Below are 26,240 nucleotides of genomic sequence, written 5' to 3' on the forward strand. Positions count from 1 at the left end.
CTAAGCCGCCGCCTACTGGTAGTGAATCTTAGCTTATCAAAATTGCGAACGAAAGATTCGCAATATTGCGAAAAGACTTCTCTGTGCAGTTTCTGAGTAGCTCGAGACTTACTCTGCCAGTGCGATCAGTTCAGTGCTTGTCGTTCCTGGTTTGACGTCACAAACACACCCAGCGTTCGGCCAGACACTCCCCCGTTTCTCCAGCCACTCCCGCGTTTTTCCCAGAAACGGCAGCGTTTTTTCACACACTCCCATAAAACGGCCAGTTTCCGCCCAGAAACACCCACTTCCTGTCAATCACATTACGATCACCAGAACAAAGAAAAAACCTTGTAATGCCGTGAGTAAAATACCTACCTGCATAGCAAATTTACTTGGCGCAGTCGCACTGCGGACATTGCGCATGCGCATCAGCGACTAATCGCTCCATTGCGAGAAAAAAATAACGAGCTAACAACTCGGAATGACCCCCCAATGATCGATCATCGTCAAAATTGCAAGCATCGCTGAGTGTGTAGGCCCCTTAAGACTCCCACTTTCAGCCTCCCTGGTCTGTGTAATTGCGATGGGGATTGTAAAGACTGCAACATTTATGTTTCAGGTAGCCTGAGGTCTACTCTAGCTACTCTCCTAAAACCCAACTAAAGATGACCTCTGAGGTTGTGGATGTGCAAATGAGAACACAGCAGCCCCTGTGCACCACCCATAAAATTAGTAAATCTTTGGGGGTCATTCCGACCCGATCGCACGCTGTTCTTCCTCGCAGCCGTACAATCGGGTTGGAACTGCGCATGCGTGTCGGCCGCATTGCGCAGGCGCGTCGTTGACCGGCGACTGCTGTCGCCAGGCAGTGACGCCGCTAGCGAAGAAAGCTGTCGTAGAAGCGACCGCAAGAAGATTGACAGGAGGAAGGCGGAACTGGGCGGCAACTCACCGTTTTCGGGGAGTGGTGAGTCCAACGCAGGCGTTTGGAGGGCAGATGTCTGACGTCAATTCCGGGACCTGGATCCATCGCACAGGGTAAGTAACTCTTACCCTGGTCTTCTTTTACAAGAAACTTTTTTAGCATAGCAGGGCTGCACAAGCGATCGCAGACCTGCTATGCAGAAATACATTCCCCCATAGGCGGCGTCTAGTTGATCGCACGAGCAGCAAAACGTTGCTACGTGCGATCAACTCAAAAAGGTTCTCCTTTGTGCCTCAGGAAGGTTGCACAGAAGTTCCGTGGTAGGACGGATGTGCGACCAATGTTGCTGATGGTGCTTCTTTGTACGCGAGCAGTGTATAAGACTCAGCCTGTGGGGCGACTACACACACACATTCCAGCGGCTGCGGCATTAGTATATTTTCACAGTACTGCTGCGTAAAAAGACGCAGTCACAGTGGATCCACCTTTATATCAGGCTCAGAGGCCCGATGGTCAGCTATCGTCTGCGCGTGCATTGGTGCGGTTTGAAGGATGGTAGATGCTGGATTCAAGTGGAACCGTTTGAGGATGGGCAAAGTCAAACCATTAATAGCAGAGCTATGATAGGCATTCCTATTGGGCAGCAGTCATCAGGCACAATTGATTTGGTGTGACACCTAAGTAAACCAATCTGAAAGGAAGAACAAACCTTGACCCTAGGGAAATGATTTCTATTTCCTATCCCATATCTTCTATAACAACACACCTACATTATATTATCGCCTAGTTCTTGGCAGCATGTGTGAGGCCATGTAATAATCCGCTATATAAATAATAATGCTCATTATCATCACACAGACAGGACCAGATCACGGTGCATCTCAGTGTAATCTCCGCCTGAATGCAGTGATTGACTCGTGGCTCAGCCAATAGAGTGAGGATACGAGAAGGCAGCAGCCAATAGGCAGTGAGGGCGGAGGTAGGACGCGGCGGATGTTGGGGGAGGAGATCAGACACCTGCAGGTGATACACTGACCGTTACCTGAACGTTCTACAGAGAGATACATTGTATCAGTATGACGGCGCACTCCTTTACCGTGCCCATGATCATCTTCACCACCTTCTGGGGCCTCATAGGCATCGCGGCTCCCTGGTTCGTCCCGAAAGGCCCCAACCGAGGGTAAGAGCGATTTCCCTCTATGGTGTATATGTCTGACTTAACCATGCAGTGCTAGATGGCTGGCAGGGTATGCTTGGGCTTGTGGTTCCACAGCAGCAGGGAACACCCTACATGCCTGGGCTATGATCTCTGCTTTCCAGGAGAGGCTGTAGCTGGCCACTGCCTGGGTTACATTGAGCTGCTTCAAGGGTGGATATTAAATCACCGATGGCATGACATGAGCCTGTGTTTTAAATCACAGCAAATGCAAATGCCCTGACGCCTTCACTGCAGTGATTCCCATGTTTCAGGCATATTTTTATTGAGATGATGTAGAAACTTCTGCATCATTTTACATATCGACACTAGCTCACTGGGTGTGGATCATAGAGTCGTCAGTAACTAAGTCGATACTTGAAATAGGGCGACACAAGCATTAGGTCGACATGGGTTTAAAAAAATAATTGTGGTGTCATTCTCTTCGTAGAGTGACCGGGAACCCCAATTAGTGCACCGTGTCCACTCTCATGGCTCGCTTCGTTTGCCATGCTTCGGGCAAGGTTACTATTCCCAATCGTAGTCCACGTGGTTCAAAAATGAAGAAAAAAAAATGTGAAAAACTCATGCCAACCTTTTGTCACGTTGACCTAATGCATGTCGACCTACACCATGTTGACCAAAGTGTGGTCGACCTAGAGACCGGATAACATCCCACCAAAGGGTATTTCTCTGACGTCCTAGTGGATGCTGGGACTCCGTAAGGACCATGGGGAATAGCGGCTCCGCAGGAGACAGGGCACAAGAATAAAAGCTTTAGGATCAGGTGGTGTGCACTGGCTCCTCCCCCTATGACCCTCCTCCAAGCCCCAGTTAGATTTTTGTGCCCGAACGAGAAGGGTGCAGGCTAGGTGGCTCTCCTGAGCTGCTTAGAATAAAAGTTTAATTTAGGTTTTTTATTTTCAGTGAGTCCTGCTGGCAACAGGCTCACTGCATCGTGGGACTAAGGGGAGAAGAAGCGAACTCACCTGCGTGCAGAGTGGATTGGGCTTCTTAGGCTACTGGACATTAGCTCCAGAGGGACGATCACAGGTACAGCCTGGATGGGTCACCGGAGCCGCGCCGCCGTCCCCCTTACAGAGCCAGAAGAGACGAAGAGGTCCGGTGAAATCGGCGGCAGAAGACAATCCTGTCTTCAGACTAAGGTAGCGCACAGCACCGCAGCTGTGCGCCATTGCTCTCAGCACACTTCACACTCCGGTCACTGAGGGTGCAGGGCGCTTGGGGGGGAGCGCCCTGAGACGCAATATAAATGATAATACCTTAGGTGGCAAAAGAATACATCACATATAGCTCCTGGGCTATATGGATGTATTTTAACCCCTGCCATTTTTACACAAAAGAGCGGGAGATAAGGACGTCGTGAAGGGGCGGAGCCTATCTCCTCAGCACACAAGCGCCATTTTCCCTCACAGTTCCGCTGGAAGGACGGCTCCCTGACTCTCCCCTGCAGTCCTGCTTCAGAATCAGGGTAAAAAAAGAGAAGGGGGGGCACTATTGGCAGCAAATGACAATATAAACAGCAGCTATAAGGGAATAACACTTATATAAGGTTATCCCTGTATATATATATATATATAGCGCTGGGTGTGTGCTGGCAGACTCTCCCTCTGTCTCTCCAAAGGGCTCGTGGGGTCCTGTCCTCTATCAGAGCATTCCCGGTGTGTGTGCTGTGTGTCGGTACGTGTGTGTCGACATGTATGAGGAGGAAAATGATGTGGAGGCGGAGCAATTGCCTGCGTTAGTGATGTCACCCCCTAGGGAGTCGACACCTGACTGGATGATCGTGTTCAAACAATTAAGTGATAATGTCAACACTTTGCAAAAAACTGTTGACGACATGAGACAGCTGGCAAATCAATTAGTGCCTGTCCAGGCGTCTCAGACACCGTCAGGGGCCCTAAAACGCCCGTTACCTCAGTGGGTCGACACAGACCCAGACACAGATACTGAGTCTAGTGTCGACGGTGATGAGTCGAACGTAATGTCCAGTAGGGCCACACGTTACATGATCACGGCAATGAAGGAAGCATTGCACATTTCTGACACTACAAATACCACTAAGAAGGGTATTATGTGGGGGGTGAAAAAACTACCAATAGTTTTTCCTGAGTCAGATGAATTGAATGAGGTATGTGATAAAGCGTGGGTTTCTCCCGACAAAAAACTGCTAATTTCTAATAAATTATTGGCACTATATCCTTTCCCATCAGAGGTTAGGACACGTTGGGAAACACCCCCTAGGGTAGATAAGGCGCTCACACGTTTATCTAAACAAGTAGCGTTACCGTCTCCTGATACGGCCACCCTCAAAGAACCAGCTGATAGAAGGCTGGAAAATATCCTAAAAAGTATATACACACATACTGGTGTTATACTGCGACCAGCAATCGCTTCAGCCTGGATGTGCAGTGCTGGAGTCGCGTGGTCGGATTCCCTGACTGAAAATATTGATACCCTGGATAGGGACAATATATTGTTAACTATAGAGCATTTGAAGGATGCATTACTATATATGCGTGATGCACAGAGGGATATTTGCACCCTGGCATCAAGAGTAAGTGCTATGTCCATCTCTGCCAGAAGAACGTTATGGACGTGTCAGTGGTCAGGGGATGCGGATTCCAAACGACATATGGAAGTATTGCCGTATAAAGGGGAGGAGTTATTTGGGGCTGGTCTTTCGGACCTGGTGGCCACGGCAACGGCTGGAAAGTCCACCTTCTTACCCCAGGTCACTTCACATCAACAGAAAAAGACACCGTCTTTTCAAACTCAGTCCTTTCGTTCCCATAAATACAAGCGAGCAAAAGGCCATTCCTTTCTGCCCCGGGGCAGAGGAAGGGGAAAAAGACTGCACCATGCAGCCGCTTCCCAGGATCAGAAGCCTTCCCCTGCTTCTGCCAAGTCTTCAGCATGACGCTGGGGCTTTACAAGCAGACTCAGACTTGGTGGGGGCCCGTCTCAAGAATTTCAACGCGCAGTGGGCTCACTCGCAAGTGGATCCCTGGATTCTACAGGTAGTATCGCAGGGGTACAAACTGGAATTCGAGGCGTTTCCCCCTCGCCGGTTCCTGAAGTCTGCTCTGCCAAAGTCTCCCTCCGACAGGGAGGCAGTTCTGGAAGCCATTCACAAGCTGTATTCCCAGCAGGTGATAATCAAGGTACCCCTCCTACAACAAGGAAAGGGGTATTATTCCACGCTGTTTGTGGTACCGAAGCCGGACGGCTCGGTGAGACCAATTTTAAATCTGAAATCCTTGAACACTTACATAAAAAGGTTCAAATTCAAGATGGAATCACTCAGAGCGGTGATAGCGAACCTGGAAGAAGGGGACTATATGGTGTCTCTGGACATCAAAGATGCTTATCTCCACGTCCCAATCTACCCTTCTCACCAAGGGTATCTCAGGTTTGTAGTACAAGACTGTCATTATCAGTTTCAGACGCTGCCGTTTGGGTTGTCCACGGCACCTCGGGTCTTTACCAAGGTAATGGCCGAAATGATGATTCTTCTTCGAAGAAAAGGCGTATTAATTATCCCTTACTTGGACGATCTCCTGATAAGGGCAAGGTCCAGGGAACAGTTAGAAGTCGGAGTAGCACTATCTCAGATAGTGTTACGTCAGCACGGGTGGATCCTAAATATTCCAAAATCGCAGCTGATTCCAACGACACGTCTTCTGTTCCTAGGAATGATTCTGGACACAGTCCAGAAGAAGGTTTTTCTCCCGGAGGAGAAGGCCAAGGAGTTATCCGAGCTAGTCAGGAACCTCCTAAAACCAGGCCAGGTGTCAGTGCACGAGGGTCCTGGGAAAAATGGTGGCTTCTTACGAAGCAATTCCATTCGGAAGATTCCATGCAAGAACGTTTCAGTGGGATCTACTGGACAAATGGTCCGGTTCGCATTTTCAGATGCAGCAGCGGATAACCCTGTCACCAAAGACAAGGGTGTCCCTCCTGTGGTGGTTGCAGAGTGCTCATCTTCTAGAGGGCCGCAGATTCGGCATTCAGGATTGGATCCTGGTGACCACGGATGCAAGCCTGAGAGGCTGGGGAGCAGTCACACAGGGAAAAAACTTCCAGGGCTTGTGGTCAAGCATGGAAACATCTCTTCATATAAACATTCTGGAACTACGGGCCATTTACAATGCCCTAAGTCAAGCGAAACCCCTGCTTCAGGGTCAGGCGGTATTGATCCAATCGGACAACATCACGTCAGTCGCCCACGTAAACAGACAGGGCGGCACGAGAAGCAGGAGGGCAATGGCAGAAGCTGCAAGGATTCTTCGCTGGGCGGAAAATCATGTGATAGCTCTGTCAGCAGTGTTCATTCCGGGAGTGGACAACTGGGAAGCAGACTTCCTCAGCAGACACGACCTTCACCCGGGAGAGTGGGGACTTCACCCAGAAGTCTTCCACCTGATTGTAAACCGTTGGGAAAAACCAAAGGTGGACATGATGGCGTCACGTCTAAACAAAAAACTAGACAGATATTGCGCCAGGTAAAGGGACCCTCAGGCAATAGCGGTGGACGCTCTGGTGACACCGTGGGTGTACCAGTCAGTGTATGTGTTCCCTCCTCTGCCTCTCATACCAAAAGTACTGAGAATCATAAGAAGGAGAGGAGTAAGAACGATACTCGTGGTTCCGGATTGGCCAAGAAGGACTTGGTACCCGGAACTTCAAGAGATGCTCACGGAAGACCCGTGGCCTCTACCTCTAAGACAGGACCTGCTCCAGCAGGGGCCTTGTCTGTTCCAAGACTTACCGCGGCTGCGTTTGACGGCATGGCGGTTGAACGCCGGATCCTGAAGGAAAAAGGCATTCCAGATGAAGTCATCCCTACCCTGGTCAAAGCCAGGAAGGATGTAACCGCAAAACATTATCACCGCATTTGGCGAAAATATGTTGCGTGGTGTGAGGCCAAGAAGGCCCCTACAGAGGAATTTCAACTGGGTCGTTTCCTCCATTTCCTGCAAACAGGACTGTCTATGGGCCTAAAATTAGGGTCCATTAAGGTTCAAATTTCGGCCCTGTCGATTTTCTTCCAGAAAGAACTGGCTTCAGTACCTGAAGTTCAGACATTTGTAAAAGGGGTACTGCATATACAACCTCCTTTTGTGCCTCCAGTGGCACCTTGGGATCTCAATGTTGTTTTGAGGTTCCTTAAGTCACATTGGTTTGAACCACTCACCACGGTGGACTTAAAATATCTCACATGGAAGGTGACGATGCTGTTAGCCCTGGCTTCAGCCAGGCGTGTGTCAGAATTGGCGGCTTTATCATATAAAAGCCCTTACTTAATTTTTCATTCCGACAGGGCAGAATTGAGGACTCGTCCTCAATTTCTCCCTAAGGTGGTTTCTGCTTTTCACATGAACCAACCTATTGTGGTGCCTGCGGCTACTAGGGACTTGGAGGACTCCAAGTTACTTGACGTTGTCAGGGCCCTGAAAATATGTTTCCAGGACGGCTGGAGTCAGAAAGTCTGACTCGCTGTTTATCCTGTATGCACCCAACAAGCTGGGTGCTCCTGCTTCTAAGCAGACTATTGCTCGTTGGATTTGTAGTACAATTCAGCTTGCACATTCTGTGGCAGGCCTGCCACAGCCAAAATCTGTAAAAGCCCATTCCACAAGGAAAGTGGGCTCATCTTGGGCGGCTGCCCGAGGGGTCTCGGCTTTACAACTTTGCCGAGCAGCTACTTGGTCAGGGGCAAACACGTTTGCTAAATTCTACAAATTTGATACCCTGGCTGAGGAGGACCTGGAGTTCTCTCATTCGGTGCTGCAGAGTCATCCGCACTCTCCCGCCCGTTTGGGAGCTTTGGTATAATCCCCATGGTCCTTACGGAGTCCCAGCATCCACTAGGACGTCAGAGAAAATAAGATTTTACTTACCGATAAATCTATTTCTCGTAGTCCGTAGTGGATGCTGGGCGCCCATCCCAAGTGCGGATTGTCTGCAATACTTGTACATAGTTATTGTTAACTAAATCGGGTTATTGTTGTTGTGAGCCATCTTTTCAGAGGCTCCTTCGTTGTTATCATACTGTTAACTGGGTTCAGATCACAAGTTGTACGGTGTGATTGGTGTGGCTGGTATGAGTCTTACCCGGGATTCAATATCCTTCCTTATTATGTACGCTCGTCCGGGCACAGTATCCTAACTGAGGCTTGGAGGAGGGTCATAGGGGGAGGAGCCAGTGCACACCACCTGATCCTAAAGCTTTTATTCTTGTGCCCTGTCTCCTGCGGAGCCGCTATTCCCCATGGTCCTTACGGAGTCCCAGCATCCACTACGGACTACGAGAAATAGATTTATCGGTAAGTAAAATCTTATTTTAGTGCCCATTATTCTCAATGAGGACTGCAGTGTGACCTCTGTACAACAAAAAGAGAAAAAGGCTGCGCTCCAAGAAGAAAGAACAATCACTTTCACAAAATATATAAAATTTAAAAAAGACAATTTATTAAAACACTATCCTATGCAATAAATAGTATACCAGATGAATTCATGTAATTAAAAAGGGAATGGTTTACCCGGGATACTGGGTCAGGACATATATCAGCAGGGAATCCGTTCCAAATAGTGCCCTTGTATTAGATGAAAGTCCAGTGGCAAGAGTCTCTTATGAGAATGAAGGGTCCAATTGTTCTTTTGAAAAAGCTGCAGGTGATTGGGGAGGAGGCTTTTCATGCTGCTGGCACCGCTGCCTGTCATACAGTGATGGCAGCAGCAGTAGGGGGGACAGGACGGCGCAGCAGCAGGGAGGAAATGCAGAGCAGTGGGAGCGCCTCTCCGTCCCAGCGTCTCCCTGCACTGCATCCCTTCACTGAGCGGGTAGTGCCGGGCCCGTCTGGACGAGAGGGATCTTGCTGTCCTTATTAGGGATGGCCATTGGTGGGTTATCCATTGATAGTTACCATTGTAGGTACCATTGATGGATAACCTAAAAAGTGGGAAACCATCTGTAAGTGAACAATCGATGGTTTTGCCCATCGATGGTCACCCTTCAATATTGAGTGGGTCACTGGCCAATCAGGGCCCAGGGGTGTGGTTTTGTGGGTGTTGGGGGCTAAGCTATGCTCTGTGGCACTGACATCCTGGAAAAAAAAAATATATATTTGATAGCTCTGTATCATCGATGGCGGGAAACCATCTGGTTCTCCCCCATCAATGGTAAAAGTAGACACTCCTACACGGGGAAAAAAATATATATTAAAAAAAAATTATATATATATATATATAGTTAGCCGCCTGTTGCATGATCAGTAACCCCCTCTTTCTGTCTTTCAGTGTCATTATAACTATGCTGGTAACTACAGCGGTCTGCTGCTATTTATTGTGAGTATCTGCTATTATGATATATTAGACACTGCTCGTAGTGTTGTGTAGAATGAGGCTACATATTGAAATGTACACAGCACTCACTATGGGATCATATTAGTATAGTTTATATACTGTAAACAAATCTGCATCTGTAACTTGGGCATCCTGTGAACAGGACAGATCTTATGGATGAGCTTGTTTAGCATGTTTCAGATTTCTCAGTCCTGTCTTCACACTCCAAGATTTATATGGGCTATTTACTAACATAGCAAAAGGTGCAAACCTGCACTGGGGCATTAGTGACCACCTGAACAATTACTTTCATTGTTTAACTTGTGCTAAACTACTATGTTGCATGGCCATTGTTCAATAAAACTTCTCCGTTCCTCAACCCAGATGTTCTGATCTGGGAAAATCCTAGAAATCTGCACAGTTGTAGGTTATATAAAACTGTACCAAGGGTAATTATTAAAGAGAAATGACCAGCTCATACATCTAAGGGGGCGATTCAGTTAGTGGCAAACTACTCTGATACTCTGTATGCCACACTTACAGTATCTCCGATCTCGCAAATTTTTGTTTGCAGCCTGTGAACAAAAATCCTTGAGCCCAGGACAAGATTGTGCAGCGAGGGGGAGAGTTGCAACGCAGTTTGCGTTTCCATGGTAACTTGCCCACCTCACGGCTGATTGAATTGACCCCTTAAGCTGGGCTGCCAGATCTGATGATGAAAATCTGGTAATAGATGAAAGCAAATGACAATCGCCCATTTACTGCCAAACACTGGAAAATGGACAAGAACTGTCGTCCAGACAAATTGATTTAACCATTGTGTGTATGCCCAGCTTTAGTGTCAGGAACTTCAAGAGGAGAGGGGTGCTATCTCTGGAGCTTCATTCTCTTAGTATCTTGAAGGATAGTCTTCAGGGGGACTAGTACATCTCCAGGCTGTTAGGAGCAGGAAGTATACTCCTTTCTCTAACGTCCTTGAGGATGCTGGGACTCCGTAAGGACCATGGGGAATAGACGGGCTCCGCAGGAGATAGGGCACTTTAAGAAAGCTTTGGACTCTGGGTGTGCACTGGCTCCTCCCCCTATGCCCCTCCTCCAGACCTCCGTTTTACACTGTGCCCAGAGCAAGATGGGTGCACTGCAGAGAGCTCTCCAGAGTTCTCTGCCTAGAAGCATTTTTGTTTGGATTTTTTTCTACCTTTCACTACTTTTTCACAGGGAGCACTGCTGGCAACAGGCTCCCTGCATCGAGGGAGAGAGGAGCAGACCTTCTTGTCAAAGATAGGCTCTGCTTCCTCGGCTACTGGACACCATTAGCTCCAGAGGGGGTGAACGCAGGTTCTTACTGGGCGTCCACCCCCGGAGCCGCGCCGCCGTTCTCCTCACAGAGCTAGAAGTACAGAAGACAAGTCGTCAGGCGGCAGAAGCCTTCAGCTTCACTGAGGTAACGCACAGCACTGCAGCTGTGCGTCATTGCTCCCATACACCTCACATACTCCGGTCACTGTAAGGGCGCAGGGGAGGGGGTGGGCCCTGGGCAGCAATATAAACCTCTGCATGGCAAAAAGACTATATACATGTACAGGTGGGCTCTGTACATGTATATAAAAGAGCCCCCGCCATATTTTACGCAGTTTGAGCGGGACAGAAGCCCGCCGCTGAGGGGGCGGGGCTTCTCCCTCAGCACTCACCAGCGCCATTTTCTCTCCACAGCACTGCTGAGAGGAAGCTCCCCGGACTCTCCCCTGCTTACACACGGTGAAGGGGTGTTTAAAAGAGAGGGGGGGGGGGGGCACATAATTGGCGGTTTACATATTACACAGCGCTGCTGGGGAAAAACAATGTGTTGGTCTCCAGGGTTATTGCGCTGGGGTGTGTGCTGGCATACTCTCTCTCTGTCTCTCCAAAGGGCCTTGACAGGGATACTGTCTTCAGGAAAGGAGTTCCGTGTGTGTGTGTGTGTGAAGTGTGTCGGTACGCGCGTGTCGACATGTTTGACGAGGAAGGCTCGCTTAATGTGGAGGGGGAGTGCTTGAATGTCAGGTCGCCGTCGGCAACGCCGACACCGGAATGGGTGGATATGCTGAATGTCTTGAATGCAAATGTCAATCTATTGCATAAAAGATTAGACAAGGCAGAAGCTAGGGATCAGTCAGGTAGCCAGTCCATGCCTGTCCCTGGGGCGACAGGTCCTTCGGGGTCTCAGAAGCGCACCATATCCCAGATCGATGACACAGATACCGACACAGATACTGACTCTAGTGTCGACTATGAAGATGCAAAATTACAGCCAAAGGTGGCTAAGGGTATACGGTACATGATTATTGCCATTAAAGAGGTTTTGCATATTACTGAGGAACCCCCTGTCCCTGACACGAGGGTACACATGTATAAAGGGAAAAAGCCTGAAGTCACTTTTCCATCCTCATTTGAATTAAGTGACTTGTGCGAAAAGGCTTGGGAATCTCCGGATAGGAGACCACAAGTTCCCAAAAGGATTCTCATGGCGTATCCTTTTCCACAAACTGATAGAATACGCTGGGAATCTTCGCCAAAAGTTGACAAGGCGCTGACACGTTTGTCCGAAAAGGTGGCACTGCCTTCTCAGGATACGGCTTCCCTCAAGGAACCAGCTGATCGCAGGCGGGAAATTACCTTGAAGCACATTTACACTCACTCCGGTACTATTGCTCGACTGGCTATGGCGTCGGCCTGGGTTTGTAGTGTGGTTGTGGCATGGGCAGATTCCTTATCTACGGAAATTGACACCTTAGATAGGGACGCCATTCAAATGACCATAGAGCATATCGGAGATGCTGCCTTGTATATGAGGGATGCTCAGAGAGACATTTGTTTATTAAGCTCCAGAATAAATGCTATGTCTATTTCTGCTAGGCGGCTCTTGTGGACCCGACAGTGGACGGGAGATGCCGATTGAAAGCGGCATATGGAGTTCTTGCCTTACAAAGGGGTGGAGTTGTTTGGAGACGGCCTCTCGGATCTTGTCGCTACGGCTGGTAAGTCAAATTTCTTACCTTATGTCCCCCCCGCAGCATACAAAAAAGGCACCTCATTATCAAATGCAGTCCTTTCGTTCCAATAAAAACAAGAAGGTACGTGGATCATCCTTTTGTTGCCAGAGGGAAAGGCAGGGGAAAAAAAGCTGCATACAGCTAGTTCCCAAGAGCAGAAGTCCTCCCCTGCGTCTGCAAAGTCCACCGCATGACGCTGGGGCTTTCCGAGGGGAGGCAGATCTGGTGGGGGCTCGTCTTCGATTTTTCAGCCACGTCTGGGTTCACTCGCAGGTGGATCCCTTGGCATTAGAGATTGTTTCTCAGGGATACAGGCTGGAATTCGAAGACTTGCCTCCTCGCCGATTTTTCAAATCGGCTCTGCCGGCTTCCCCGTCAGAGAGGGAGCTAGTGTTGGCAGCAATCCAAAAATTGTATATTCAACAGGTGATTGTCACAGTACCTCATCTCCAGCAAGGAGAGGGATATTACTCAACCCTGTTTGTGGTCCCGAAACCGGACGGTTCGGTCAGACCCATTTTAAACCTGAAATCTCTGAACCTGTACTTGAAGAGGTTCAAGTTCAAAATGGAATCACTCAGGGCGGTCATCGCCAGCCTGGAGGGGGGGGGGGGGGGGGGTTGGATGGTGTCCCTGGACATAAAGGATGCTTACCTTCATGTTCCGATATTCACCCCCGCATCAGGCGTTCCTGAGATTTGCAGTGCAGGACTGTCACTACCAATTTCAGACGTTGCCGTTTGGGCTTTCCACGGCCCGAGGATTTTCACCAAGGTAATAGCGGAAATGATGGTGCTCCTGCGCAGGCAGGGGGTCACAATTATCCCATACTTGGACGATCTCCTCATAAAGGCGAGATCTCGGGAGAGGTTGCTGGACAGCGTGTCTCTGTCCATGAAGACGTTGCAGATACACGGCTGGATTCTCAATATACCGAAGTCCCGGCTAGTCCCTACAACGCGTCTGACCTTTTTGGGGCTGATTCTAGACACAGACCAGAAAAAGGTTTTTCTTCCAATCGAAAAGGTTCAGGAACTCATAGCCATGGTCAGGAACCTATTAAAACCAAAAAAGGTTTCAGTGCATCATTGCACGCGGGTCCTGGGGAAGATGGTGGCTTCCTACGAGGCCATCACTTTCGGCAGGTTCCATGCGAGGACTTTTCAATGGGACCTCTTGGACAGGTGGTCCGGGTCCCATTTACAAATGCATCAAAGGATCACCCTGTCTCCCAGGACCAGGGTATCTCTCCTGTGGTGGCTGAACAGTGCTCACCTACTAGAAGGTCGCAGGTTCGGCATTCAGGACTGGGTCCTGGTGACCACGGACGCAAGCCTCCGAGGCTGGGGAGCAGTGACACTGGGAAGAAATTTCCAAGGTCTCTGGTCAAGCCTAGAGTCTTGTCTCCACATCAACGTCCTGGAGTTGAGGGCCATATACAACGCCCTGCGTCAAGCGGAGGAATTGCTTCGGAGAAAACCGGTTCTGATTCAGTCAGACAATGTCACGGCAGTGGCTCATATAAACCGCCAAGGCGGAACAAGGAGCAGAATGGCCATGGCAGAAGTGACCAGGATTCTACGCTGGGCAGAAGGCCATGTAAGCGCGCTGTCAGCGGTGTTCATCCCGGGGGTGGACAACTGGGAGGCGGACTTCCTCAGCAGGCACAACCTGCATCCGGGAGAGTGGGGACTTCATCAAGAAGTCTTTGCACAGATCACGGATCGTTGGGGACAGCCTCAAATCGACATGATGGCATCCCGTCTCAACAAAAAGCTAAAGCGGTATTGTGCCAGGTCAAGGGACCCTCAGGCGGTAGCGGTAGACGCTCTGGTGACACCTTGGGTGTTCAGATCGGTTTATGTGTTTCCTCCTCTTCCTCTCATACCCAAGGTGTTGAGAATAATACGAAGAAGCAGGGTCAGAACAATACTCATTGTTCCGGATTGGCCACGGAGGACTTGGTATCCAGAGCTGCAAGAGTTGCTCGCAGGGGATCCGTGGCCTCTTCCTCTAAGGCAGGACCTGCTGCGGCAGGGGCCCTGTCTGTTCCAAGACTTAACGCGTTTGACGGCATGGCGGTTGAACGCCGGATCCTAGCGGAAAAAGGGATTCCGGAGGAAGTCATTCCTACCCTGATCAGGGCTAGGAAAGATGTGACGTTAAAACATTATCACCAAGTATGGCGGAAATATGTTTCTTGGTGTGAGGCTAGAGCTGCTCCTACGGAGGAGTTCCATTTGGGCCGTCTACTCCACTTCCTTCAAACAGGAGTGACTTTGGGCCTAAAATTAGGGTCCATAAAGGTGCAGATTTCGGCCTTATCCTTTTTCTTTCAAAGAGAATTGGCCTCTATTCCTGAAGTACAGACCTTTTGTGAAGGGAGTGCTGCATATTCAGCCTCCCTTTGTGCCTCCGGTGGCGCCTTGGGATCTTAACGTGGTGTTACGTTTCCTCAAGTCACCTTGGTTTGAACCACTCAAAACTGTGGAGTTGAAATACCTCACGTGGAAAGTGGTTATGTTGTTGGCGTTAGCTTCGGCAAGACGTGTTTCCGAATTGGCGGCTTTATCACATAAAAGCCCATACTTGGTTTTTCACGTGTATAGGGCAGAGTTGAGGACTCCCTCACTTTCTGCCAAAAGTGGTCTCATCTTTTCATGTGAACTAACCTATTGTCGTGCCTGTGGCTACACGGGACTTGGAGGATTCCGAGTCCCTGGATGTAGTCAGGGCTTTGAAGATTTATGTGACCACTAGAATCGGGAAGACTGAAGCTTTGTTCGTTCTGTATGCGGCCAACAAGGTTGGCACTCCTGCTTTAAAGCAGACTATTGCTCGCTGGATCTGTAACACGATTCAGCAGGCGCATTCTACGGCAGGATTGCCGTTACCGAAATCGGTTAAGGCCCATTCCACTAGGAAAGTGGGCTCTTCTTGGGCGGCTGCCCGAGGGGTCTCGGCATTACAGTTGTGCCGAGCAGCTTCTTGGTCGGGGACAAACACCTTTGCAAAGTTGTATAAGTTTGATACCCTGGCTGAGGAGGACCTCCTGTTTGCTCAATCGGTGCTGCAGAGTCATCCGCACTCTCCCGCCCGTTTGGGAGCTTTGTATAATCCCCATGGTCCTTACAGAGTCCCAGCATCCTCAAGGACGTTGGAGAAAATAAGATTTTACTTACCGGTAAATCTATTTCTCGTAGTCCGTAGAGGATGCTGGGCGCCCGTCCCAAGTGCGGACTTCTTCTGCAAGACTTGTGTATATAGTTATTGCTTACATAAGGGTTATGTTATAGTTTTTCGGTGGAACCGTGGCTATGTTGTTGTTCATACTGTTAACTGGGTAAGTTTATCACAGGTTATACGGTGTGATTGGTGTGGCTGGTATGAATCTCGCCCTTAGATTTACAAAAATCCTTCCTCGTACCATCCATCTCCTCTGGGCACAGTTTCCCTAACTGAGGTCTGGAGAAGGGGCATAGACGGAGGAGTCAGTGCACAGCCAGAGTCCAAAGTTTTCTTAAAGTGCCCTATCTCCTGCGGGGCCCGTCTATTCCCCATGGTCCTTACGGAGTCCCAGCATCCTCTACGGACTACGAGAAATAGATTTACCGGTAAGTAAAATCTTATTTTTCCGAACTGCCCAATTGGCTACATGTGTGGTAATCGGTGACTGCTTCACCTACTGAAATACTGATTATAGGACATCTGACCTATTTCCCATCCAAGTGACCTACAGTTATGCATCTGGCTCTTGTAAAACCTGAGTTTTTTATTCTAGGGTGCTGATGTATTTCTCAGGGGTGTATCCTCTTTGGCAGGGTCCATACAGGGTCCCTAACAGTTCACACAGGTCTAGGTACTAAGCTTTGGCGAGAGAGAAAGGGGACAGAGCTAAAGTACCAACCAACCAGCTCCTAACGGTCATGTTACAGGCTGTGTTTGAAAAATAACAGGAGCTGATTGGTTGGTGCTTTATCTCCGTCCCCCTTATCTCTCGCCAAGGCTTAGTACATATGTCCCACATTTTCCAGGCCACCAAGCAGGTGCACAGGTGTAGTGATTATCAACTGTCATTCCTAACTGTCACATTCTAGAGAGCTGCAGGTGCTATGGAAAACATGGCCTGTTAGGGGTTGTTGAGGACAGGTTTGGCCACCCCTGCTTTCTGGTATGTTTGTCAGGGCAGGTAGAATTACTGATACGTTCTGTTTGTTTTATGGGGTTGGGTACGAAATACTCATAGCGGGATCCCGACTGATTGAAGTATTTTTACCCTACCCGTAACCCTAACCGCCACCTCCTGTAGCCTAACCCTAACTGTAAATGCCACCCCCTCCCCCAGCCTTACCCTAACCCAAAAAGGCCAGTACTTACCTGCGGGATCTCGCTGTTGGTATTCTGACTGCCGGAATCCTGACCACATCCCGTTTTCAGGATTTCTTTCATCCATAAGGGATATTGGGGACAGAATTAGTACGATGGGGTATAGACTGGTCCAAAGGAGCCAGTGCACTTTACATTTATTGCACTGGGTGTGCTGCCTCCTCCTACAGCTCAGTTTAGAAAAAAGTGCCCTCAGGAGAGGATGCACACTCTGCAGCTCCAGAGTTTTTCTTCATTTTCTTTTTAAGTTTTATTTATTTCTGTATGCTGTTTGGGCAGCAGCATACCTGCGCCGTGGGAGTTAGGGGGGAGGATGGTCACCGGCCTCTTGAGGTGCAGAGCCGCTTTCCCGCTGCAGGACCACCATCCTGAGGGGCTGTTTGTTCAGCGGGGCATGGCGCCTTGGCTGTCGCAGCCGCAGCATGCCATACACCCCTAACGCTGCCTGAAGGTGATCGTCTGTGGTGAGTACCAACCGGGGCCCCCACTAGGGGGGGTCCCCCGGTTTACTGTGCGGCTGACAGCGCGGGTGGATCCCTCCTGGGGGGGGACCCGCTATAGCCCCGCGTGAGACTGGCTAAATATGAGGTAAACCAAGCATTTATGTGAGGTTTTTACACATTGGGAGACATAGGCAGTATAAATATACAGAAGTAACTCCGGCGCCATGGCGGGGGGCGGAGCTACATCAGAGCAGCATTTTGGCGATTTCCTCTGCATAGCAGCAGCTGCATCAGCCTCCACAGCTCCTCCAAAACTGTCCCTGGATCGCTGGTACCGGGTGCAAGGGGGAGGGGGGGGGGGGGGGGGAAGAGGGAAGAGCCCCCTGTTAATGATAACATCCCTCTGAGGAATTTTATCATAAACAGTCTCACTGTGTTTACACATATAAAACCGCTGACAGCCTCACTGGGGCTGTGCAGCGCTGGGTGCGCTCGGGTCCTCTCTTCCCTGTCTCCTCTCTCACATGCAATAGGGCAGGCTTGTAATATATATTAACAGGCTGTGTGTGTGTGTATTATACCTGTTTTTCTGATCACAATGGTAAAACAGAAGTTATGCAGCGTATGTAATGCCAGATTCTCTCCTAGTTCATCCAGCTCCATATCATGTGAGCAGTGTAGTCAGCCATCTCAGCATGCTGATATCAATGTGGGGGAGAGTCCAGAGCCCTCCTGGTTTGGGGCTATCAAAACTATGATGTCTGATATGTCATCTCAGCTCACTGCAAATGCCAATAAGACTCAGGAACTGCAACAAGCAGTGACTAGCCTAACTGCAAAACGTCCCCCCTGTCTGCTTCAGGTGCACAAAAACATGCTCTACCTGCACTCCTATCAGATACTGATGATGATATACAGGTTGATGTGGACCCCATAAGTGGGAATCCCACCCCTATCCAGGGTATTGAACCCCTCATATTGGCTATTAGGGATGTGTTAAAGCTCCCCCTGGGGGATGCAAATACTCAGCAGTCATTTTTTCCACCCACAAGAGGAATTAAGAGTTACATTTCCTGATTCCAAGGAATTGGATGACTTATTTAAAATAGCCTGGAAGAATCCAGATAAAAAATATCAAGTGTCAAAAAGGTTTTTGAATACTTTCCCCTTTGCCCCTGAAGGCAGAAAATTCTGGGAGGAGTTTCCAGCAGTAGACATCTCAGTCTCTCGCCTTTCTAAAAAGGTGGTGCTCCCTGCTCCGGGCGCCCTTACAGTGAAGGACCCGGCAGATAGGAAAATAGTGACCACTCCAAAATCTATTTACATTGCTGCAGGTGTTGCTCAAAGGCCAGTCATTGCAGGTTGCTGGATGACGCATGCAATTTATTCCTGGGCTAGTCAAATTAAGGAAAATCTCTCAGGTGATATGACCTTAGTCAATACTGTTGCTTTCCTGACTCGCATTCAGGATACGGCAAGAGTCCTTTTGTGACTCCCTTAAAGAGATTGGCACTATTAATGCTAGGACCACGGCTATGGTTGTGTCTGCGCGCAGAGCCATATGGTTACGTCAGTGGATTGCTAATGCGAACTCCAAACGTAATGTGGAATCTCTTCCCTTCACAGGTGAATGGCTCTTTGGAGGTGACTTGGACACATGGATTTCCAAAGCTACAGCTGGGAAGTTCGCGTTTCTCCCTTCGGGGGCTCAACCTGCTAGACGTACCTATCCGGGACTGTCTATGCCATCCTTTTCCGGTCCTCCAGATTTTGATCTAGGGCCAGAGGGGCCTCCAACGTAGTTAGAGGCTCCAGAGGAAAACCTAGAAAACCAGCCGTTGCTGGATCCCAGGACCAGAACACCAGTTCTGCTTCTGCAAAAACTTCAGCATGACTGTGCCCACCCACTCTGAGGAGATCTCGTGGTGGGAGCTCGGTTACGTCACTTAAGCCACATCTGGGACTGTTCTTGCCAAGATGCTTGGGTAAGGGACCTTATCTCTCTGGGCTACAATCTGGAGTTCGACGGTACTCCTCCCCAACGATTTTTCAAACCGGACTTACCAGCTTTGGAAGGTATGCGTGGTACGCTACTACTGGCCATAAACAAGTTGGTCCAGTCATTGTTCCAGTACCACTCCTACAACAAGGACAGGGTTACTACTCCACTCTGTTTGTAGTACCGAAACCAGACGCGTCTGTGAGACCCATTCTGAATCTGAAGTCCTTGAATCCTCACCCGAAGGTTTTCAAATTCAAGATGGAATCTTTGAGGGCGGTGATCACAGGCCTGGAACAACAGGAATTCCTAGTGTCCCTGGATATCAAGGACCCTTACCTACATATCCCAATTTGGCCTCCTGATGCTGCCTATCTGAGGTTTGCCCTGCTGAATGATCACTACCAGTTTCAAGCGTTACCCTTTGGCCTGTCTACAGCTCCGAGGGTGTTCACGAAGGTGATCGCAGAAATGATGTTTCAGCTCAGGGTCCAGGGGGTCAATGTGATTCCATACCTGGACGATCTCCTGCTAAAAGCAAGTTCCAGGGAGCTTCTCTTGCTCCATATAGATCGCACTATCCAACTTCAGTCTTGCCACTGGTGGATCCTCAATCTGCAGATGTCCCACCTGGAACCGTCTCAGCGGCTCCTGTTTCTGGGGATGCTACTGGATACTGTAGCGCAGAAAGTGTTCCTCCCAGAGGAAAAAGCGAGAACACTCCAGGAATTGGTTGCATGGTACTCAAACCTTCCCGAGTCTCCGTTCATCTTTGCATAAAATTATTAGGAAAGATGGTGGCCTCTTCCGAAGCGATACGGTAGGGAAGGTTCCATGCCAGACCCTTCCAATTGGACATCCTGAACAAGTGGTCCGGTTCCCATCTTCAGATGCACCGGATGATTCAGCTGTCACCCCAGGCCAGGATTTCACTCCTGTGGTGGTTAGTCAGTCTTCCAACCTCGTGGAAGGCCGAAGCTTCGGGATTTAGGATTGGATCCTCCTCACAACGGATGCGAGTCTAAGAGGACTGGGAGCTGTCACCCAAGGGGCGCAGTTCCACGGCAGGTGGTTTGCCCAAGAGGCCCTACTTCCAGTCAACATTCTGGAACTTCGGGCTATCCACAATGCTCTGCTTCAGGCGTCTACTATAGGATTGAGAGATCCAGGTGCAGTGGGATAACGCCACGGGGGTGGCGTACATCAGTCGACAAGGAGGGACAAAAAGCAGGGCCGACATGCGAGTAATGTCAAGAATACTCCTCTGGGCAGAAAGAAATGCAAGAGTGCTGTCCGCAATCTTCATTCCGGTAGTGGACAACTCGGAGTCGGACTTCCTAAGTCGCCACGACCTCCATCCGGGGGAGTGGGGACTACACCCTCAGGTGTTCCAACTGATCGTCAACAGGTGGGGTTGCCCACAGAACGACTTGATGGCCTCTTGTCTCAACAAGAAGCTTCACTGCTATTGCTCAGGAACCAGAGACCATCAGGCGAGTGCAGTGGATGCGCTGACTTCGCCTTGGCCTTACCAGCTGGTCTACCTGTTTCCTCCGATTCCTCTGATCCCAAGGGTGCTAAAGCGAGTCAGACATCAGAGTGGAAGCAATCTTGATTGCCCCGTATTGGCCCTGAAGAGCGTGGTACACGACTCTCCTGGACTTGTCCGTAGCGGACCCTTGGCCTCTACCACTAAGAAGGTATCTTCTTCAACAAGGACCGTTCGTCTACCAGGACTTACGGTGGCTTCGTTTGACGACATGGAAGTTGAGCAGAACATCTTAGCTCACAAAGGGCTTTCCAAAAAGGTAATTGCCACTATGGTGCAAGCCAGAAAACCTGTGATGTCAAAACACTATCATCATATCTGGCGGAGTTATGTCTCGTGGTGCGAGGAACGCAAATATCTGTCAGCAGAATTCCACTTGGGAAGATTCCTCTTTTTCCTGCAGGCTGGTGTGGATAAAGGCTTGCGGCTGGGATCCATTAAGGTCCAGATTTCAGCTCTTTCCATCTTCTTTCAGAAGTTGATTCTCTTGCCGGAAGTTCAGACCTTCTTGCAAGGGTGCTTCACATACAACCTCCTATCGTGCCGCCTACGGCACCTTGGGATCTGGATGTAATGTTACGCTTTCTACAGTCCTCCTGATTTGAACCTCTGACGACGGTAGAAGATAAGAACCTCATGTGGAAAACGGTGATGTTACTGTCCCTGACTACTTCTAGGCATGTCTCATAAGTGGGGGGGCCTTGTCGTGTAAAAGTCCCTACTTGTTTTTTTACGAGAACAGAGCGGAGCTCAGGACTAGACAGCAGTTCCTGCCGAAGGTGGTCTCCGCGTTTCACTTGAATCAACCTATTGTGATTCCGTGCGGTTCTGACACTGCTACTCTTCAGGAGGCATTGGATTCTGTACGAGCCTTGAAAATCTATGTCAAGAGGACGGCTCTGATCAGAAAGACTGATTCCTTGTTCATGCCGTGTGATGCGCAAAAAAAGGGTTGCCCTGCTTCGAAGCAGTCCATTGCTCGTTGGATTAGGCTTTCTATCCAACAAGCCTATGTGTCGGCAGCCTTACCGGTTCTACAGTCTCTGAAGGCCCACTCTACGGGTAGTCGCCCGGGTTACCGATCTAGTAGAGTGTCGGCCCTGCAACTATGCCGAGCTGCTACCTGGTCGGGGACGAACACCTTTGTGAATTTCTACAAATTTGATACCCTGGCCAAAGAGGATACCCAGTTTGGGCAGGCGGTGCTGCAGTTGTCTCCGCACGTTCCCGCCTGTTCTGGAAGCTTTGGGACATCCCCATCGTACTAATTCTGTCCCCAATATCCCTTTGCTAGAGAAGATAGGATTTTAATATACCTACCGGTAAATACTTTTCTTGCAGTCCATAAGCGATATTGGGCACCCGCCTCTGTGCGGTGACTTTCTGCAGGTTCTCGGTTACATGTTCCTGTTCAGCTGTTAATGTTGCCAGACTTTGGCTAAGTGTTGTTGTTCCTTCTCAAGTATGTCATTCTCCTTCGGGCACTGTTTTACCTATAACTGAGCTGTAGGAGGAGGCATAGAGGGGAGGAGCCAGCACACCCAGTGGAAGAGATTTAAAGTGCACTTGCTCCTTTGGACCTGTCCTATACCCCATTGTACTAATTCTGTCCCCAATATCCCTTATGGACTACAAGAAAAGGATTTACCGGTAGGTATTTAAAATCCTATTTTGTTGAATGCTCTTGTGATAAAACCTACAAAGTGTTTCCAATATTAATTTATTCAATACTAGTATAACAGACCTGACGTTTTATCCGGTCTCCCTCACAGTGAGAGCCATTGGGGTGCATGCACCTGGCTTCCAATGCTTGTGTAATGATGAGATGGAACAGATCTACAACAATTGTATAGATATACAGCACAATCTTCCTTTTATAAAGCATGTATTACAGTCTGACTCTAACCAGCAAATCCTGTTTTGTCATCGGCAGTGCTTATTTCCACATTCTCCTCCTGTTTTGACCAGTGATCATTCAGAATTGTTACCCTTGCATTAAATAACAACCATTATCATACCCAATTCCCCCCCCCCCCCCCCTCCCCCCAGTTAGAAAACCAAGTGAGCAAAATATGGTGCTTTGGATGAACTGGGTCCAGTTAGAGCAGAGATAGGGAACCTTCGGGCATCCAGCTGTTGTTGAACTACACATCCCAGCATGCCCTGCAACAGTTTTAGCAGCCAAATAGCAAAACTGTAGCAAGGCATGCTGGTTTGTGTAGTTCAACAACAGCTGGAGGGCCGAAGGTTCCTCATCCGTGAGTTAGAGGATATGAGTGTTATATCTATACATATTATACAGTATGTGTTATTCCATGTTATTACAAGTCACAGAGGTTTTATTGTGAGTGTTTACACCTGATATTCCTCTTCTATAGCTGGCTAATCGCCATTTTATCCCAAGTGAATCCCCTCTTTGGACCCCAGCTGAAAAACGACACCATTTGGTATGTGCGTTTTGTATGGGAATGAGCAAGCTTGAACATCAGTCAATTAATTAAGGTAACGTGTTACAACAGTTGCTATTACACTAGTAATTACTAAAAAGTCAGTGTGCCCTCGGAACCTAAAGCTTACTAATTATCGCCTGACTCCCAGACTGCACTTGTTGCGTATATACAAAGGTGACCTTGTGATAATGGGGGTTATTCAGAGTTGTTAGCAAACCAAAAAGAGTTAGCTATTGGGCAAAACCATGTTGCACTGCAGGTGGGGCAGATGTAACATGTGCAGAGAGAGTTAGATTTGGGTGGGGTGTGTTCAAAGTGAAATCTACATTGCAGTGTGAAAATAAAGCAGCCAGTATTTACCCTGCACAGAAACAATACAACCCACCCAAATCTAACTCTCTGCACATGTTACATCTGCCTTACCTGCAGGGCAACATGGTTTTGCCCAATTGCTAACAACTCTGAATAACTCCTAATGTCAGTATTCATCTCTCAGGGTCCACTTCATGCTGAGTAATTTCATTCTAGTCATAGTAATCTCTATACTGCCTTTCCTAGGTGTTTTTTTCTTTTTCTTCTCAGTTTAGGTTTAATGTTTGTGCCATATTAGCCTGTTAAGATTGCAGCAATCGTGCAGAGACTTGTCAGCTAGCTGTTAGTATTTGGGTAAGAAGGTATTTTATACCTTGTTCATGACCAGATCTGATCGTAGACTATCAGCTTCTCAGACATGTGGGGGGACACCCAGCGCAGGGCTAGTCAGGCCCTACCTCCCCCCGAGGTGCAAAATCATCGCATAGCAGCAATGCTTTTGCACCCGCTGAGTAGCTCCCTGCCAGCGCAGCTCCTGCACGCTGGCAGGCCGCTACTCGCCGTGTCCCGGGTTGCAGCGGCCTAGTGTGACGTCATACATCCGCCGCGGCCCACCCCAGCAATGGTCCGGACCAGGCCCTGCCAACGGCATTCTAATGCCGTTGGCACGCCGCCTCCTGCAACCGCCTCTGCCTGTCAATCAGACAAAGGCGATCGCAGTCCAGAGATGCTTTTAGCATCTCACTGAGCTCCCGGGGTGCACACGCGCAGTGCGGCCGCTGCGCGTGCTCACTCCACAAAAGGATTCAGACTGCGATCACTTCACTGCAGCAATCCAGTCTCAATTAGCCCCTATGTTTCTTTGTTTATGTGGTTCTTTTACATATATTTTTTTTTAGCTTCAATTAAAACCACTGGTCTATAATGATGGGCTTATTTTGTACAATAGAATATTCTTTGCAATGCTAGTAAAATTGACTAACTCATTAAATGGAAAGAGTATTGCTTTGAGCCTAATGTGAGTAATAAATACGTCTTTCTGCTTCTAGATTTTCCATAGAAGTTGTTTCCCTCCTGCACTGCGATAGTACTTGGCACACACGAATACTACTACGTCCTACACACCTTGACCAAACTGAAGCAGAAACCAGTTCCTCCCAGTCTTAAATTATAGATACCTGTTCTATTTATTGTCTTATTATTTAAGCATGGTTTAAGAGTGATTTGTAAAGAACTGTAGGTTGTTTTCTGAATATACAAAAATATGTACATAGCGTTATTATATACCACTGTAAATGTTGACCCAGGAGATACGACCCATTGGGTTTAGTGGAAAGGTCACATCACCTCCCCGGCCACGATTGTAGTGACCACTAATATTACAAACCTGCTTCCTATTGTGAGTACTAGAACCTGTGTCTAAATGCAAGTGGTTTAGAACTATGGATGCTCTGTAAATAGGATATGTATTACGTAATGAGAGGAGATGCATTCTGTGACTGATCGTTATAATTACTGGTATTGGTTTTGATCTAGAGATTGTTAATGTGAAATTACTGCAAACACCACAAGTCTCATAACTGCTCTGGGAGCGTTTTTTTTTTATTTTTTAAAGTTATTACGGAAAATTAATTTAGATTATTGTGGCATTGCAGTAATCCAGATTGGGAAAAGTCACAAAATACAAAGTAGCGCTTTAACAGTGGTAAATAATGAACTTTCTTCCAATACCCTGAATCTAACTACCATGTGATGTATTTATATGTGAGAGCGTTTATTATTTATGGACTGTGCAATAAATTAGTGGATGTCTCTATTAGATCAGCACGCTTGTTTTCATTTGATAATGTTATTAGTGATCGGTCTGTACCCTGCAGTGTAATAAATGCGTATCTAATACCCCATTCAGATTACAATGCCGGGTCGCACCCAGGAATTGGAAACTGGTCCTCTCCGGGTGCGACCCGGCATTGGACCCTTTCAGACTGGCTTCCAGACCCGGCAATATGGCGGGTCGGTTTGTCGTCGGGGCGGGGACGGAGCCAGCGCTCAAGATGAGATCATCTCTGTGCAACCTCTCCCTATGCTGTGTACGGGTACCGGGTCGCATCGACCCGGGTAACCTGTTCACACTGCGCCTGACCCGGGAATAACCCTTCTTTATTCCCGGGTTGAATTAGCGGGGCGGCGACCCGGGAATTCGTCGGTGACCTGTTCACACCGCACAGCGACCCGGCAAAATACCGGGTTATTTGTGCAGTTTGAACAGGGTATTAGTTATAGTGTTTATTGTAGCACCTTGCACCTGTCACAACCCATGCAGTTCCGTCATCTGTCTGTCGACCCTTCCCACTAGATTGTTAGCTCCTCAGATCAGGGCCCTCTTTCCTCTTGTTATCTAAGCCCTCTTCTCGACACATTTCACTCGCAGCTCTCCCCTACTCAGCGATTATCTTTACCTGCTTTTTCTCCTGCTGGTAAAGGCTCATCTCCATCTATGGCCACCAGGCCCTTGTAGTATGATGATCACTCCCTCACTATTTACATCTTAGCTGTATTATGTTTTGAGAATGTGTGGTGCTCTATGTAACCTGTACTC

General features: G+C 48.6%; 1 protein-coding gene across 1 annotated transcript; it reads left to right on the forward strand.

The window, feature by feature from the left end:
• Window positions 1–1,818: 1,818 nt before the first annotated feature.
• On the forward strand, window positions 1,819–25,460 carry LOC135056740 (V-type proton ATPase subunit e 2). Its single transcript, XM_063962266.1, has 4 exons — window positions 1,819–2,087; window positions 9,426–9,473; window positions 23,258–23,381; window positions 24,691–25,460. Exons 1-3 carry the CDS (start codon window positions 1,984–1,986, stop codon window positions 23,349–23,351), a joined length of 246 nt encoding a protein of 81 aa, XP_063818336.1. The 5' UTR covers window positions 1,819–1,983; the 3' UTR covers window positions 23,352–23,381; window positions 24,691–25,460.
• The last annotated feature ends 780 nt before the right edge of the window (window positions 25,461–26,240 follow it).

The sequence above is a fragment of the Pseudophryne corroboree genome, chromosome 3, assembly GCF_028390025.1.
Source record: "Pseudophryne corroboree isolate aPseCor3 chromosome 3, aPseCor3.hap2, whole genome shotgun sequence".
NCBI lineage: Eukaryota > Metazoa > Chordata > Amphibia > Anura > Myobatrachidae > Pseudophryne > Pseudophryne corroboree.